At 44.4% G+C, this 17,500-nt stretch overlaps 1 protein-coding gene across 4 annotated transcripts in view; it reads right to left on the bottom strand.

The window, feature by feature from the left end:
- Positions 1–17,500, bottom strand: part of grin1b (glutamate receptor, ionotropic, N-methyl D-aspartate 1b) — a 74,699-nt gene that overhangs the window by 56,292 nt on the left and 907 nt on the right. For all 4 annotated transcript variants that reach the window (XM_025896962.1, XM_019347174.2, XM_025896963.1 and 1 more), the window contains exons 2-4: positions 15,013–15,269; positions 7,631–7,765; positions 283–459 (exon numbers count right to left, since the gene is read on the bottom strand). In XM_025896962.1, coding sequence (XP_025752747.1) covers positions 283–459; positions 7,631–7,765; positions 15,013–15,269 — 569 coding nt within the window. The remainder of the gene's footprint in view (positions 1–282; positions 460–7,630; positions 7,766–15,012; positions 15,270–17,500) is intronic.

The raw sequence follows: 17,500 nt of genomic DNA, 5'->3' as shown, positions 1-17,500 counted from the left end.
GAAGGAGAGATGAAGGAGGGACGAAGGAAGGATGAAGGAGGGACGAAGGAAGGATGAAGGAAGGATGAGGAAGCGATGAAGTAGCAATCCTGGAGAAATGACAGAGCGATGATGGAGGGATGAAGGCCTCTCGCACAGCAGCTCATTATTTATCATGCAGTTAAACTACACACACACACCTGCATTTGAATAATTGCACCCACACACACACACGTGATGTGCAGCACGTTCAGACTGCATGTCCGTGTCTATGAGCTCATATGTGGGCGTGTCCTTGCTGACCTTGGTCTCGCGCTCCTCCAGCAGGGTCTCCAGTCTCTTCTGGGCGGCTCGGCCCTCGTGGTCGTCACTCACGATCAGGATGATGTGGTTCCACCTGAACTCCCTCATCAGGTCGAACCACACCTGTGCCTGGTGGGAGTATGGAGGCACCGTCCTCAGGAACGACAGGTGGATGCTCTGCACGAAAGGAGGTGGAGGAGATTAACCCAACAGGTTCTTACACTACTTTGATTTTATCCAGAAACATCCATCCTTCACATGTATGAAGACTTTACATCATAACGAACCAGACATCAGGAAGAAGCTCTACAGAACCAAAAGCCAGAAAAGCGATAATATGATCATCTGCAGAAACATAACAGCTGCTTTAAAAAGATTATATTTACAACATGATGTATATTTTTTTAAAAGCCAATACTTCCTTAACACATTTATCAAACACTGTACTGCTGAGTCAGAGCACACAAAGAACAAAACAGATGTAGTCTGACTAACTGCAGCTGCCTCCACCTGAAAAATGTGTGAATATTTCATGTGTATAAAACCTGGTGAGGAACCAGAGTGCTGTTCACTGGGAGCACTGGGATATCCTAAGGTAGGAAGTCCTGCCATTAATTAATGTGCTTGTCCTGCTAGACCTCAGTGCTGCGTTCGATACTGTTGACCATAATATCCTATTAGAGCGATTAGAACATGCTGTAGGTATTACAGGTACTGCACTGCAGTGGTTTGTATCATATCTATCTAATAGACTCCAATTTGTACATATAAATGGAGAGTCCTCTTCACCCACTGAGGTTAATTATGGTGTTCCACAGGGTTCAGTGCTAGGACCAGTTCTGTTTACATTATACATGCTTCCCTTAGGCAGCATCATTAGAAGACATAGCATACATTTTCACTGCTATGCAGATGACACGCAGCTCTATCTGTCCATGAAGCCAGGTAACACACACCAATTAGTTAAACTGCAGGAATGTCTTAAAGACATAAAGACCTGGATGGCCGCTAACTTTCTGCTTCTTAATTCAGATCAAACTGAGGTTATTGTACTCGGCCCTGAAAATCTTAGAAATATGGTATCTAACCAGATTCTTACTCTGGATGGCATTACCTTGGCCTCCAGTAATGCTGTGAGGAACCTTGGAGTCATTTTTGACCAGGACATGTCCTTCAACGCACATATTAAACAAATATGTAAGACTGCTTTCTTCCATTTGTGCAACATCTCTAAAATTAGAAATATCCTGTCTCAGAGTGATGCTGAAAAACTAGTTCATGCATTTATTACTTCCAGGCTGGACGACTGTAATTCTTTATTATCAGAAAGTCCTAAAAACTCCCTGAAAAGCCTTCAGCTAATCCAAAATGCTGCAGCAAGAGTCCTGACAGGGACTAGAAAGAGAGAGCAGATTTCTCCTGTTTTGGCTTCCCTTCATTGGCTTCCTGTTAAATCCAGAATTGAATTCAAAATCCTGCTCCTCACATACAAGGTCTTAAATAATCAGGCCCCATCTTATCTTAATGACCTTGTAGTACCATATCACCCTATTAGAGCACTTCGCTCTCGCACTGCAGGCCTACTTGTTGTTCCTAGAGTATTTAAAAGTAGAATGGGAGGCAGAGCCTTCAGTTTTCAGGCCCCTCTTCTGTGGAACCAGCTTCCAGTTTGGATTCGGGAGACAGACACTATCTCTACTTTCAAGATTAGGCTTCAAACTTTCCTTTTTGCTAAAGCATATAGTTAGGGCTGGACCAGGTGACCCTGAATCCTCCCTTAGTTATGCTGCAATAGACGTAGGCTGCCGGGGATTCCCATGATGCATTGGGTGTTTCTTCTTCACTCACTATGTGTTCATAGACTCTGCATTGAATCATACTTGTTATTAACCTCTGGCTCTCTTCCACAGCATGTCTTTATCCTGTCTTCCTTTGCTTTTGTTTGAACTCTTATTCAGCCAAATAAAGGCTCGCTTTGTCATGGGCTGGGTCTGTGACCCAGCATTTTGAGTTCATGATATATTGTTTATTTCTTTTATTAGTATGGGGAAATGTTAAGTTCTTGTTTTGTATTATTAGTTAGAACTTGAGGCTTCATGTTTTGCCATTTATCGTTTGGGTTTAGCTCATCTAGCTCCCATAAAACCCCTAAGTGGTTCAGCCTTAGTTCTGTTATTGAATCCTCTCATTTCCCCTTTCCCTGGGCTTTGGTTCCACCTGCCCTTTGTGTTTCATGTCTCATATGTCAAGCCCATGTTGTTTGGTCTGCCTCATCATGTTTTCCTGTTTATTTTGAAAGTCCAGTTTTCATGTCATTGTGTTTGAGTTTACATTTCCTGTGCATCGTTATGTTCATCCTTGTCAGCTGTTTCCTCATGTGTCCCGACTTCCCCTGATCACCTCATGTGTGTATTTAAGTCCTCTGTTTTCTATGTTTCGTTGTCAGGTCGCCTGTTTGCATCCCCATAGTGTTTCGTCATAGTTTACTCAGTGTTCATAGGTTTGTCATAGTATTTCCACTGAGTTTCTTAGTCCTTTAGTTTTCTGAGTGTTCACAGTTTTCTTAGTTTTCATGGCTTCATGTTTTTCATGTGCCAACATCCAAATAAAGGAGCGTCCTCTGTTCAGCCAGCAACTCCGCCTTTCAGTGTCTGCTTCTGGGTCCTGTAAACTAAACTTATCAGCGCACCCCGCCATGACAGTACGACCTGACCATGCCGGACCCAGCGACACAAGAGAAAGAGATCATCCAGACGGTGGAGTCGCTATGTGGCAAATGGCTGCAGTGTTCCGGAGAGGAGGAACGGGAAGAGCTAGCTCGCCAAGTAGGGGTATGCGCGTCCGTATTCCCCTGGTTATGAGAGGCGCTACACCCGCTGATCATTGACTTTCTCATCTCCGCTCTCCAACTCCGTCCGCAACAGCAGGTGCCCTGTGTGCGTGCTTCGTCGCCAGAGCCCTGCTGTTGCGCTGCCTCCCTGCTGCCTCGCGAGCCAGAAGCAGTCAGAGTCGGAATGGTGAGGCTCACCGCCGACACGTCATCGACTCGCGCTTCATCGGCTTCCGCGTCTTCGCCACCGTCTGGCCGCACGGAGGTGCCAGAAGCCATAGACTTCAGTGAGGAAGAGTGCACTGCAAAAACTCAAAATCTTACCGAGAGTATTTGTCTTATTTCTAGTCAAAATTATCTCATTACACTTAAAATAAGACAGAATCAGCTAAAGGGCGACATTTCAGTAAGCTAAAGGAACTTGTTCCACTGGCAGATTTTTTTTACTTAATACAAGATATTTTAGCTTGAAATAAGTGAAAAATCTGCCAATGGAACAAGTTCCTTTAGCTTACTGAAATGTCGCCCTTTAGCTGATTCTGTCTTATTTTAAGTGTAATGAGATAATTTTGACTAGAAATAAGACAAATACTCTCGGTAAGATTTTGAGGTTTTGCAGTGTGGCAGCAGGTGTTACGGGCGTATCGGGAGGAAGAGCTCCGTTGGAATACCTGGCTCATTTCTGAAGAGGAGCTCTCGCCAGTCGCCCCGCCTCGGACCGGCCGCTCGCCCTCGCTGCCTCGATCGGACTACTCGTCTCCTGCTTCCTATCTGGCACGGATGTGGTCGGAGGACGAGGAGCCGGTCACCACGGAAATTTAAGTTTTGTCCACGGCCGGTTCAAAGAGGAAGCGGCGTTCACGTCACCGTCGCGCTGCGCAACGACCGGAAGTGAGTGAATGCAGTCTGTCATCACCAGTCTTCATTGAAACATTAGAAGATAAAGACGTTTGTACAGAGTTAGACAGTGCAGAGTTTCAGCTAAGTAATGCGCTGCTAACCAAGCCACCGACAGGAGATTTTGTTTCTAAAGCAATTATGGACAATTCTAGTACTCCTGTAAGGACCTCTGATGCTGCGCTTAGACCAAAAGAGACTTCCACAGATCATAATGTGACTAGTGTGGGCAGTGGGGTGGAGGTGTTTTCTTCTGCGACATATGCTGTGCCAAGGGTTCCATCACAAACTGAACTATGTGTGACCGATGCCTCCCTTCCTGTGTCTGCTCTGCCCACCCCGGAGCCACTTCAAGAAGGTAATGATGGTGTTACTGAGTCCCTGGAGAAAGTCATGTTTGGGGATCTTGTTCAAACTAAAGATTTCAATGTACCAGAACTGATTGGTTCCCAAGCCACACCCTCTTTTGGTGACATAAATAGAGAGTGCGCTTTGGAGCCTGTCATCAGAGACTGTGTGTTTTCTCCTCCAGGGCCCTCTGCTTTTGTAGCAAACAAAGACATTTCAGAGGTGGCCAGTCCTGAATTAAAGGGTGAACAGACTGTGTGTGAAGTGGCAAGTGATAAGGTATTACCTGCTGTTGTGTGCAAAGAACTGAAAACTATAGATGCTCGTCAAAGACTCGCTATGAAACTCACAGACAACAACATGAATTCAGATCATGGAAATCCAAGCGGTAGCCTTACTCAGCCTGAAATCTGTGTTCCTGTGAATGTTAAGCAGGATGTTTCTGTACTGTTTTACTCCAGCGCTGTCACCACCTATCAGGTGATCATGGCTGAAAAGTGGGGAGTCCAAGCTAACTGTTAGTGAACTTATGTTATCCCCTCGCAGAGTTAACGTGATGTTTGTCTTCTCTGGTTCTTTAAACCCATCATTAGATGAGGTGTCATGTTGGGATAAGAGTGTTACCGCCAGAGATGGGCAGTAACGCGTTAAGTAACGCGTTACTGTAATCAGATTACTTTTTTCAAGTAACGAGTAAAGTAAGGGATTACTATTGCAAAAACGGTAATTAGATTACCGTTACTTTCCCGTAGGAACGCTGCGTTACTGCGTTACTAAAACTGTGATTTTTTTTTTTGCGAGAATGTCTCATGACAGTGACGTAAGCGAGTGCGACGTTTGTGACAACAGCTGCCTGCAGATCAACAATGGATAATATATCGAGTGCGGAGAGAGTATGAGCGTGCAGCGTTTAAAGCGTGGAAGTACTGACCTTACTTTGAGTTTGATTCCATAAAAAGTGACAAAAACATTAGTGTCCGTTGTGCGTGGGAAGAAAACTTCTTTTTACAGCGAAAAAACCACTTAACTTCCAAGCAAGCACCGAGTGCGCTGCCAGGGAATGGAAAATTCACAGAGAAACTCACGGATTCTTCCACTGACCGCCGCGGCACACCTGCACCAGGGCAAACATCCGCCTGCTCTACAGGTGAAAATAGAGCAACAGGACCGCTGAGTCTTTGATTTTATTTTTTTTCTGCTGCGTTTCACTTGCATTTATTTGAAGGACTGAGTGTAAACACAAAAACATATTTTATTTTATGTGCTGGAATGTACAGAAAATAGGTTTAAATGTTAAACAAATTTCTTCCAGTCAGAGAATGTTGCATATAATTAAGTTTTTGCTTGATGCATAAGTTAAAAGGTTTAAAGTTTTAAAAAGAGACGTTTCCATTTGATTACATTTTGTATGATGGATTATGCAGAAAAAGTAGAATTGGGCTGAAAGATCTATCACTTTATCACCTATTCAGGTTGTAAATCGTGTTTTTAAAAAGTAACTAAGTAACTAAGTAATTACTTTTGAAAATAAGTAATCAGTAAAGTAACGGGATTACTTTTTGGGGGAAGTAATCAGTAATTAGTTACTGATTACTTTTTTCAAGTAACCTGACCAACACTGGTTACCACCCACTCACAATATGAAAAGTCATCTCTCTCCGTTAAGGGTTCTAGCGCAGCGTCATCTATACCCATTACTCCATACCATCTAAATGACACCTATAAGTTACAGTCCACTCCAAGCGCGGTTCCAAGTAAATGTACCACTTACCACTATCATGTTGTTAAGTTGTCATTAACCAGATACGTACCTGAGTATTTAATGTTGGCCCAGGACCCTCACCATAAAGGTCTAAGCCATGTTGTTGTGGGCCAGGTTGTAATCCTTGTTTTTCATGTGGCTGAACCAGCCCCTCCGAACTATAAGGAACTGTCATGGATTGAATTCAACCAGCCTCTGTGGAATTCTTCTGTGTCTGAAGAGACCGGACCATTCGCCTTTAGGCCTATTAAGACTGACTCAGACTCTGAGAACGTAGAGCCTGCTGGCTCAGGATTAGTGATAATGAACACTACCAACTTCATGACCTCTTGTTTTCAGATTGTGGGCACTATGCACTGTTTGTCAGCTGCTCTCTCTCTCTTCATGATTATGCCTCAGTCCTTGGCGCATGTCATGTCAGCTGGGGGGCCCGAGGAGCCTGTCCAGCCTCCTGCCACGTTGGCGGGAGGGTCCAAGGGGCCCGTTCAGCATCACGCCTCGTCTGCTCATGCCTCGTCGGGTCCCGTTCAGCATCTCGTCTCGTCGGCTGGCGGGTCTGAGGAGCCCGTCCAGCACCCCGCTTTGCCTGTTCCTGCCTCGCCTGGCGCGCCTGCCTGGCCACATCCGCGTCCAGCGCCTGCTAATCCTCGTTCACGACTGCACAGGCACTGGCCATTTTCTAGGCCGTCAGCTGGACTTCTTTGCCGGCGCAGACGGTCCCTAGACCTGCCTTGTCGCCACCACTGGCTCCACGGTCGGCCCCCTGAACAGTTCGGTCATGAACTCTGGTGCCATCACCTCCCAGGTCGACCCCCTGAACTAATGAATTGTGGGCTTTTGTGCCGTCACCCTCCGGGTCGACCTCCTGAGTGGTGCTTTTGGACTTTTGCTCACCTGGACTCGGGGATGGCTCCTGAAACATTTATTTACTGTTTCTTGGGCTTTTTGTTTCGGACTGTTTGAGTTTCGGGTTTGTTGGGACTCTTGTATTATTGGTCGGTTTCGGTCCTTTAGTTTTCTGAGTGTTCACAGTTTTCTTAGTTTTCATGGCTTCATGTTTTTCATGTGCCAACATCCAAATAAAGGAGCGTCCTCTGTTCAGCCAGCAACTCCACCTTTCAGTGTCTGCTTCTAGGTCCTGTAAACTAAACTTATCGGCGCACCCCGCCGTGACACGCTTTTTTTTTCATCCACCTCCATCTCCGTTGTCTGTATTTTAGGTCCACATTCACCTGATTCCACGCTGTCGACCTCTGCAGACGTGACACCTTTTGTGATTTTTCACTCTTTTGGTGTGTTTTCTGATTGGGACACCTGGATGTCATCTACATAAAAGTGAACTTTCCTGATTTTCACTCCAGTGGAGAAAATTCAGAACCAAGATGAAAGGCTCTGAAGAATAAAACACTGATGGATGCAAACAGCTGTGTAAAGAACCAAGATCAGATCCTCATGTGAGCGTTGCAGCTCAGACTGTCAGCGCTCTCCTGTAACAGACCGACTGAGCTAACCTTGTCAGAGTAGATGGACATGCGTGTCGTCAGGCCGACCACAGGGATTCGGTAGAAACCGGCGGTGTAGGAGACAGGCGTTGGAGTCAGGTGGTCGTTGGACTGTGGAGGATGGCTGACCAGAATGGCGTACACCTACAGAGGAAGACAAACACATCTCAGTTCAAATGTCCGTGTACAACACAGAAAGATCGAGTAGAAAATAGAGCCCGCGGGTTTGATGGATCTTTCTTAAATTACTATTTGATGTTAGAGGTCTGCAGAAAAACAGCAGTGAGCTGTGATACCTGGTTTCTGGTAATCTGGAGACAGGCCCGGCTACACGTAGCACATCTGTCTGGACCGAACACATTAGGTGGAACTTTTTTCTGATTTTCCAGTTATTCAGTGGGTTTTCACTTGCTTTCAGTGGGACAGAGAGATGTTTCATGTTAATCAGTCCTTCATGTCTAATGACTGGCCCTGTGGGATTTTCTCACGGCAGTTTAATCTTTGCTGTTAAATGTAAAGAACGAGAAATCTGCTCACAGCACAACTTTCCTGACAGGTTTTGTGTCTAACAGTAGGATGACTTATGTGACAAATATCGTGTTATAAAAGGGGCAATAGGCCGTTACACTCATGTGTTTGTGCTGCATCCTGTAGTAAAACCTGTACATGTGTTTGGATCAGTGAGATCAAAGTCATCCCAGGCTGTTGAGTAACATTTAAAAAAATGATAAAAGAGATAAAAGTTTTGAGGTCTGCAATTCGAAATCAGTCGAATAAGATAAAAGGCATGCTGGTTTCACTGATATTTGATGAACTAAACCAACTACGCCCGTGCTGGATCCCAGTTTGAGAAATGATGTGAATCTGTTCCATTTCACCACCTTCAGAGAAACCTCAGTGATCAGGTTCTTGATGTGAAAACATGCTGCAGAGAAACTTTTATCTCCTGCCGGGTGTTTGCAGCTTTAGGACAGAAATCAGAGAGCGTGAGCTGATCCAGAAACATGCTAACGTTGTCGGGACAAAGCCTCGGCTCTTACGTTACTACACCTGCTAACGCTCTAGCAGAATAACTTTGTGCTGAATCACTGAGCAGCTCGATTTTATTTCTCTGATGGGAAAACCTACAAAATCAAATCTGAAGAAAATGAAGTAAACACTGGATGTGTCTCGATTCAGATACTTCTGTTAGTACACTTGTATGACTTGTGTAGTACTTGAAAGCGTAATGTTATCAAACTTTAGACTAAACATTTAAATTCTTCTAAGTGAAAAAACTGAAAACTAACAAGTAAATACTGTTCAGCATCACCTGACCGCCCACCCCATCAGCCAAGGTAAAACCCGAGGTGGTCGGTCAGTAAGAAGGGTCTTCCCCGTTAAAATGCTTAATACTTGCTAATGCTAGCTCTGTGTCCACACATTACACAGGTAAGTGGTAAATGATCTCAGATCAGTGAAAGCAGCAGCAGCTTGTCAGTGATGCTGGTCTCCCATCAGTCTCTCATCAAAGATTTAACAACCAGAAAATGCTTCTGGCCTCAGCTTGACAAGGACACGGACACACCCATCAAAATGACAGAAACCACAGTTTCCAGTGGAATCAGAGTTATTCCTGCTTCCAGAAACAGCAGCCCGCTGTGACCACTTATGTAATCATTAATAGACTGGATACAAACAACGAACAGGAGACTTTGCTAGAGGACTGAATGTTGTTTGAACATTAAGGAGAGTGATGTCTATTTTCAGACTTCACTGGACAAGCACTGCCTGCCTTGCTTGCCCTGACTGATTGCTGGTGGTACCTGCGGCTGCCCAGTCTGGACATTATTTGTGCTCTGCATGTGTGAAAGTCCTCAGACTTCTTGTCACTTTTGCCGTTTAAAGCAAATTTTTTTCCTACAGGTGTTGTATTAAAATTAAATGCATGTAATATCTTTGTACAGTGTTCACAGTGAAAGCAGCGTTAACACTTCAGAAGGAATCTTTAAAGTTGTAATTTATGTTAATAATCAAAATATTTTTTAAAACACACATACCAATAACGATGTTTAGTGTGATTGCTCCAATAAATAAAAAACAACTAAATGAATAAAAGCAAACATTATATTCATTCTGATAGTGTAATTAATAATTCTGTGTATTTAATTCATGTTTTTAATAATTCATTTATGTAACCAAAGCAGAATTCTGTTGATTTAAATTCTGTTGTTGTAAGACGAATCATTTTCATTTTCATTCATACTGTACACTCATTGGCCCCTTTGTTCAACTGCCTGCTAACCTAAACATCTAATCAGCCAATCACATGGCAGCACCTCAGCGCATTCAGGTCCATGGTCAACATGGTCAAGATGACCTGCTGAAGTTCAAACTAAGCATCAGTAAGTAAGCAATGCGATTGCATGGTTGGTCGTCTCAGTGTTTCAGAAACAGATTTTCCCACGAAAACATCTCCGGGGTTTACAGACAAACTCTGACAAATCAAATAAAAAGAACAAAAATACGCAGTCGGCATTAGTTCCCTGGGGAAAAATGCCCTGTTGACATCAGAGGTCAGAGACAGACTGCTTTGAACTCATAACCAAAGGTTGCAGAAGAGCATCTCTGAACCTTGCAGCAGATGGGCACAGCAGCTGCCACTCCTGAGGCGACAATTCACAAAAACTGGACGACAGAAGACGAAAAAACATTTCCTGGTCTGACGATTCTCCAATGGTCGGCTCAGAGTTTGGAGTAAACAGCACGAAAGCATCCTGCCTTTATTCTTTATTGGTGTTCAGGCTGCTGCTGGTGTGATGTCGTGAGGCAGATTTTCAGTACCAGCTGAGCATCATTTTAACTCCCGAGTGTTGCTGCTGACCACGTCCATCCTTTCATGACCACAGCCGATGGCTGCTTCCAGCACGAGAACGCTTCATGGCAAAACGCGAGATTATCTCAAACTGTTTCCTGAACAGGAACATGAGTTCGCTGTACTCAGACCGCCGCTACTGTCAGCAGATCAGAGAGTTTGTGTTGGTGCACGTTACTTCAATAATGTCCTGTTTTATTCAGTTGCTTCTTCCACTGCAAGAGTACAAGACAATCTGAGGCTTTTAGTGTGAAGGGCAACAGGAAGGAACAAATGTTTTCTGGTTTAGACAACATGAGACACATCAGGCACAAACAGAAAGAGTCTGAGACGTAGACTCCCATCTCCTCTGAGCTCGGAGGAAGCCGCGGCTTTTACAAACATGAAGCCGACGTTTGGGCCTCAGTGAATGACCTCAGACTGACCTGGATATCATTTCCACAGGCAGACTCAACCTGTTAACAGCTTCTGTTCATCCTGATATGACGGATGCATCATCATATCATGTTTTTAATAAACTAACATCAGTAACCACAGTGAAAGCACGTTTTCTTTTTCCTGTCCAATCAGCAGCACAAACAGGACCTGTAACCACATGAAACCACCAGCAGCTGCTCAGCCGAACGAAGCGAAGCAGCCTGCAGCAAACACACTGTTACAGGCCTGCGCTATAATCCCTGCATCTCTCTCTGGATGGATTACATCTGCGTTCCTGCAGACAGAGAGAGAGAGGACGGTAATCTGGCGTCCATCGCTCCCTCTCCCTCTGACACATCGACGCCATGTTGGCCTCATTTCTCCACAAAGGAAACAGGTTACAGAGCCCATGTTGGATGAATAGTCTTTTCTCTGCTGGTTGGACATAAAAACATGTAAATATTTCTGGTGCACTCAAAGAGCAGCTGTTTGCTGATAATCTGACAGGATTTGATTTGATTGCATCTGTTTGAAATCATTTTAATATCTTTTTAAAGGCAAAAAACACTGTTTGTTTCTATATTTTCATTCTGAGATGGATAACTATTCTGTTACATACTTCCACGTGCTTCCTGTACATCGTACAGTGAAGAAGTGTTTGCCCCCTACCTGTTTTTTTTCTCCATGTTTGACACATTCGAATGTTTCAGATCATTAAACAAATTTAAATATTAGACAAAGATTAACACAAGTAAACACAAAACATCCAAACCTACATGTGACCTCTTGGCCGTTGCTGCGCTCTTGGGGTAATTTTGGTTGGCAGGCCACTCGTGGGAAGGTTCTCCACTGTTCTGTGTTCTGACAGTGTGTGGATAAAGGGTCTCACTATGGGTCACTTTGTCCAATATTTACATTTGTTTCACTTGCTGGACCCACGTCCTCATTTTATGTTTGACAGCGTTTTAGTAGGTAAAGGTGAATGCTTTGACATGAACTGAGCTGCGGTTTGGGGAAGGCTTTGAGGGGGACTGGCGACGGCTCCCGGGCCTGGCAGATCCCCACGTACTGAACAGAAGTGAAGAAGTTAAAGAATTGAAAAGGGGAGGGGCACGTAAACGAGAATGACACCTTGCAGAACTGGGGGAACCTATACAGATGAGGACCGGAAGGAGCGTGTTTGGAGGCGTGGTCCTACTCATGAAATTCCGATACATAATCTCCAATTAATGATGTGAAACTTTAAAGTGTGACAAACATTTTTTTAAAAGTAATTGGAAAGGGGAAAATCACTTCAACAGCACTGTAAGTATAAATCCCCCCCTCGCCCCTGCAGGCGGTTTATCCTTCAAGCTCGGGTCCTCTACCAGAGGCCTGGGAGATCTCCGATGTTGTTCCCGGGATCTGCTGGAGCCACTCGCCTAGCTTGGGAGTCACCGCACCTAGTGCTCCGATTACCACGGGGACCACCGTTACCTTCACCCTCCACATCCTCTCGAGCTCTTCTCTGAGCCCTTGGTATTTCTCCAGCTTCTCGTGTTCCTTCTTCCTGATATTACTGTCATTCGGAACCGCTACATCGATCACTACAGCCGTCTTCTTCTGTTTGTCTACCACCACTATGTCCGGTTGGTTAGCCACCACCATTTTGTCCGTCTGTATCTGGAAGTCCCACAGGATCTTAGCTCGCCTGCTAGCTTCTTGCACCCTGCTGATATGTGCTGGATTGTCTCAGGGGCATCTTCACACAGCCTGCACCTGGGGTCTTGCCTGGTGTGATAGACCCCAGCCTCTATGGATCTTGTGCTCAGAGCTTGTTCCTGTGCTGCCATGATTAGTGCCTCTGTGCTGTCTTTCAGTCCAGCTTTGTCCAGCCACTGGTAGGATTTCTTCACCTTTGGCAGCTGAGTATCCCAGCAGGGTACCTGATCACGGGCAGGGCGTAGGTGTTGATGGCCCGGATCTTGTTCTTACCGTTCAGCTGACTGAGGACTTGCCTGACCCTCTGCAGGTATTTGGTGGTTGCAGCTTTCTTCATGGTTCCCATTCACCTGCGGGATCCCCAGGTACTTGTAACTGTCCTCTATGTCTGCAATGTTGCCTTCTGGTAGTTCGATCCCCTCAGTTCTGACTACCTTCCCTCTCTTTGTTACCATCCGACTACACTTCTCCAGTCCGAACGACATTCCGATATCATTGCTGTAGATCCTGGTGGTGTGGATCAGTGACTCGATGTCTCCTTCACTCTTGGCATACAGCTCAAAGCTATTCAAGTTTTAATCTTTTGCAGTCGGGGCAGTGAGGCCTTCAGATGGTTTACATAAATCTGTGAGTCATCTGCATAGAGGTGTAAGGATACTTCTCCTAAAAAAGTCACTAAATCAGACTAACTGAGTCAGTCTTCAGGTCTGATCCACAAACAGGACAGAAGACTGAATCATGTTTGTGTAAAAATGAGAAAATACGACACGTTTTACAGTAATTTGGGAAACAGACTCATATCGGCTGATTTGTGTCCATGTACAAAGCGAAGACTTTCTTTCCTAAAATAGGGAAAAGTTCACATTACAACTGCCATGTTGAATCATTTCACCATTCACATGAGAAAGAGCATGCCCCCCCGTTACACATCACCTAATGGAGACGATGGAGATGAATTAACTGAGAAGAGTTTTGTTATTAACAGTTTTGTTTTCTCTGTTCTGTACAGATGTTCTCCTGGTGGTAACAGATGAGATTATGTTCCCAAATATTAAAAACGTACAAACCCAGTCAGCTTAACATGAGTGCAATGATTATCATTCTGCTGCTGCTCTCAGTTTTACTCGCACTCTGATTATAATTATGAAACACGAGCACACCCACCCCCACATTTCGCCGCACATACTGAAAGAATCAGCGTGACATAAATAAATCTGCCACCGCTGAAATCTGAAGATGGCCTGACAAACAGATGTGTAACCAAACACGACTGAGATCATCCTGAAACTGAAAACGCAGCAAACTAGATGGAAAAAACTGCTTTAAATGTGATAACTTTATTGATACATGATCATAAAACTGAGCGTGTTGTTTTGATCTTGTGGGATTTTAACTCAATCACCTCAAATTTCACAACATATACATCGTGGAGCGATTTTACCCAGGACGCCATTTTGGCCCCACAGACATTCATCTGAAACTGTTGCTTAGCAACGTGTTGTTTACGCTGTGGTTCACTGTGTGGCCTCACAGGAAGAAGGTCCTGGGTTTGAATCCAGGCTGGGTTCGTTCTGTGTGGCCACCTGTCCAGGTGCACCCAGTGAACCTGCAGTGAGCGTCTGTTGCCAGATGGGGGCAGTGTGAGCGGCTCTGCTTGTTCTGTTGTTGGTCTGATGTGTTTTTCTTGGTTCTCTCAGTCCAGGTGAACTCCCTTACCTGTTCAGCTCGCTTATCAACCAATCAGAATTTGACCAGCATACAGTGTCCTGTACGTCCAGGCTCACCTCTGCAGCCATAAAATGAGTTTTCATCCTGCTCTAATCCAGCTGTGAGCGCTCTGACGTTTTTATTTTTAATGTTCCTGTAATTAAATCATTCAGACGTGTCAGCGCTCGTGTTGTTTTGGACTCTCTTTTTAGAAATGACATAAAAATATGAGAACAATGTAATGATGTGAGCTAATAACACAATAATTCAATGATCTAAATAAGTTTCATGGGTAATGATTATTTTATCTGACAACTAATTACAATTATTTTCACTTCATTTAGACTAAAATCAACATTTTGCTTCGTTGACTTCTGTGAAGCTGCTGCTGTTGTTGCAGGACAGGGTCATGACCCCCAACCACCCTTTACTGTGAAAGGTAAACAGGAAGAGTTTCGTTTCACGGTGAAAGTTGCAGTAGTTTGGGCCTCAGTGATCATGTGACCAGCTGTAGCTACTTTAGGCAAAGACCTACAATAAAACAGGAAACCCCAACAATCAGACGACCCCCATCAGCAAGCGCTTTGGCGACAGTGGGAAGGAAAAACTCTTTTAACAGGAAGAAACCTCCGGCAGAACCAGGCTCAGGGAGGGGCGGGGGTAAGACGTTTCTGAGTCAGGTTTGAGGGGTCATGTGACAGCAGGTGCTCACCTGGTTGGAGATGAGGTCCTCGCAGACGGAGAGGGCCATCTGGATGGCGTTGGCCTTGTGCGTGACGGAGATGGCGTTCATCTTGAACTTGTCCTTCCCGTACAGAGCATTGGCCTGACTCACCGCCTCCTTGAACACCTGCTCGTAGCGCTTCTGACTCAGGACGGCGCCCACGTTCACCAGTCGCGGCTCGCAGCCGCACAGCGCCACCGAGCAGCACTGCAGCACGGCCAGGAGCAGCACGCCGCGCAGCTCCACTGAGGGGAGGGGAAAGAAAGTGCATTAATACAGGGACGATTTAGTCCCACCGTGGGGTCCTCAGATACGCCTGAGGGGACGCAGACGTCCAGACTAGCGTTTAAATTATGTCGTAACCCCGACTTAATCTCATAATCTGGATTTTTTAAGGCTTCCATCGTCTTTTTTTCTTGGTGATCACAAGAAGATTTTTTAATTTTAATTTTAACAAACAAAATGAAATTGATTTGATGTAAACGTATGATTGCATTAAATTGGAAAAAATTAGATCCTCCTGCTATTGGTGCTTGGATAAATTCTTTGGCACAGTGTATGGCAATGGAAAGGATAACGTATTTTCTAAAAGACAAGTTAACATATTTCGATGAAATTTGGAAGCCATTTAAAAACTTTATAAAAGAAGTAAACATCGGACAACTCCTGCAGGAATGTGGATGAGGAGAAAATGGTTTAGTATACGCTAGCTATTTTTTTTATTGTTCATGTCTTGAAGTTGTATAAATACCACATATTGTACAAATGTATATATATTCTATGTGTTTTGTTTTTTCTTTTTTTGTTTTTTTTTTGTTTGATGTAGGTTTGGTAGAGAGCAGGGTGGGAGGTGAGGGTGGGGGAAAGGGTTTCTATTACTGCAGCATATTACGGGGAAAACAAACCTTTGTATGCTGTTGCAAAAAGCAATAAAAATATTGAAAGAGAAAAAAAAAAAAAAAAAAAAATTGATTTGATGTAAGCAGCTCGGCTTAGGTCATCATCTGTTTACTGATCAGCGCTGTGCAGACGCTCGATGTGAACATTCATGCAAAATCCAAAGTATATGAAACAACATAAATGTATGAAGATACAGAAGATTTGTCTTGTGACCTGATGATGTCACCCGAACCCTTCTTGTCCCGGCGCTGATGTCATCATTCAATGGTTTATAAGGGATCATTAAAACAAACGTGGGCGTGGTGAAGGTCGCCATCAGTGCGTGACTTCCATCAGTGCAGTATAATAATAAAGATTTGTTTTATTATATATTTTGGATTTTAATGTCAGAATTTACAGTTTTTACTCCATGATCTGGATTTTCTCTCACACCATGGAGACTGCTTTTTACATTTCCAGATTTTTATCTCGTGTTTTTTTGTGATTTTTTTACAGTTTAAACAGATAATAAGATTTTGATCTTTTCATTTGAATTTATGTTTCATAATCAGGAAGTTTGAACCTGGAGGACGAGTCTGAGGCGAGCGTGGACGAATCAAAGGGTCTGAATCCTTCGATAAAGAAGCTAAAGTGAAGAAAAGTAGGAACGTGTGGCGGAGGTCAGCTGAGACGGGAGGTGTGCACACTTTGAGCTTCAGACAGTTTGAAAACGCTCTGTGGGGAAGATTTAAAAAGCGATGCAGGTGGAAGTTTATCATTGGTGTTTCAGACCGGGAGTCTGCGTGACGTGTTCGTGTTCAGTCACATTTCTGTGGAGACACTCGGGAATAGTGAGAGGCGGAGCAGACGGGAGACGGCTGTAAAAATGGGAAAAATCAGAGCAACACTCGACCAGAGACACACAAGAACAACACAACAGACTCACACAAACAGAGAAATGAAGCTGAAACAAACAGAAGTGCCAAACACACCTGCAGATACACAAAATGGCTCCATGAAGAAAATGAGACATGCAAAGACGACTAAACCTGGAGACGGACAGACCGCGAACCACAACGACTGAGAGCCAAATACAAAATGACGATGACTGTAAAGCTGCAAAACCTCCAAACAAGACCGAAAATGTAACTAAAAAAACCTCAAGAGACACAAGATGAAGACAACCAGAACCACAACAGCTGCAGGGAGACAAAACGTACACACCAAACGAGCACAAAAACACAACATGAGGCAAGAAGACACAAACATGTCAGAGACGCAAAACTGAAGAACAAAGCTCGGGGGACAAATCTATCAGCAGGAAGTGAAACACAAAGACACGCAAGAAATACAGGCACATGCCTCAGAGCACGGACACACAAAACACCCAGAAAACCCCCAAAATCTACCCGGAGACCTGCTCTAAGTCCAGTCTGAGTCCAGCTCTGATCCAGTCTGAGTCCAGTCTGATCCAGTCTGAGTCCAGTCTAAGTCCTGTCTGAGACCAGCTCTGAGTCCAGTCTAATCCAGTCTGAGTCCAGCTCTGATCCAGTCTGAGTCCAGTCTGATCCAGTCTGAGTCCAGTATGAGTCTAGTC

The sequence above is a fragment of the Oreochromis niloticus genome, linkage group LG12, assembly GCF_001858045.2.
Source record: "Oreochromis niloticus isolate F11D_XX linkage group LG12, O_niloticus_UMD_NMBU, whole genome shotgun sequence".
Taxonomy (NCBI): Eukaryota; Metazoa; Chordata; class Actinopteri; order Cichliformes; family Cichlidae; genus Oreochromis; species Oreochromis niloticus.
This window is presented reverse-complemented; position numbering and strand designations above follow the sequence as displayed.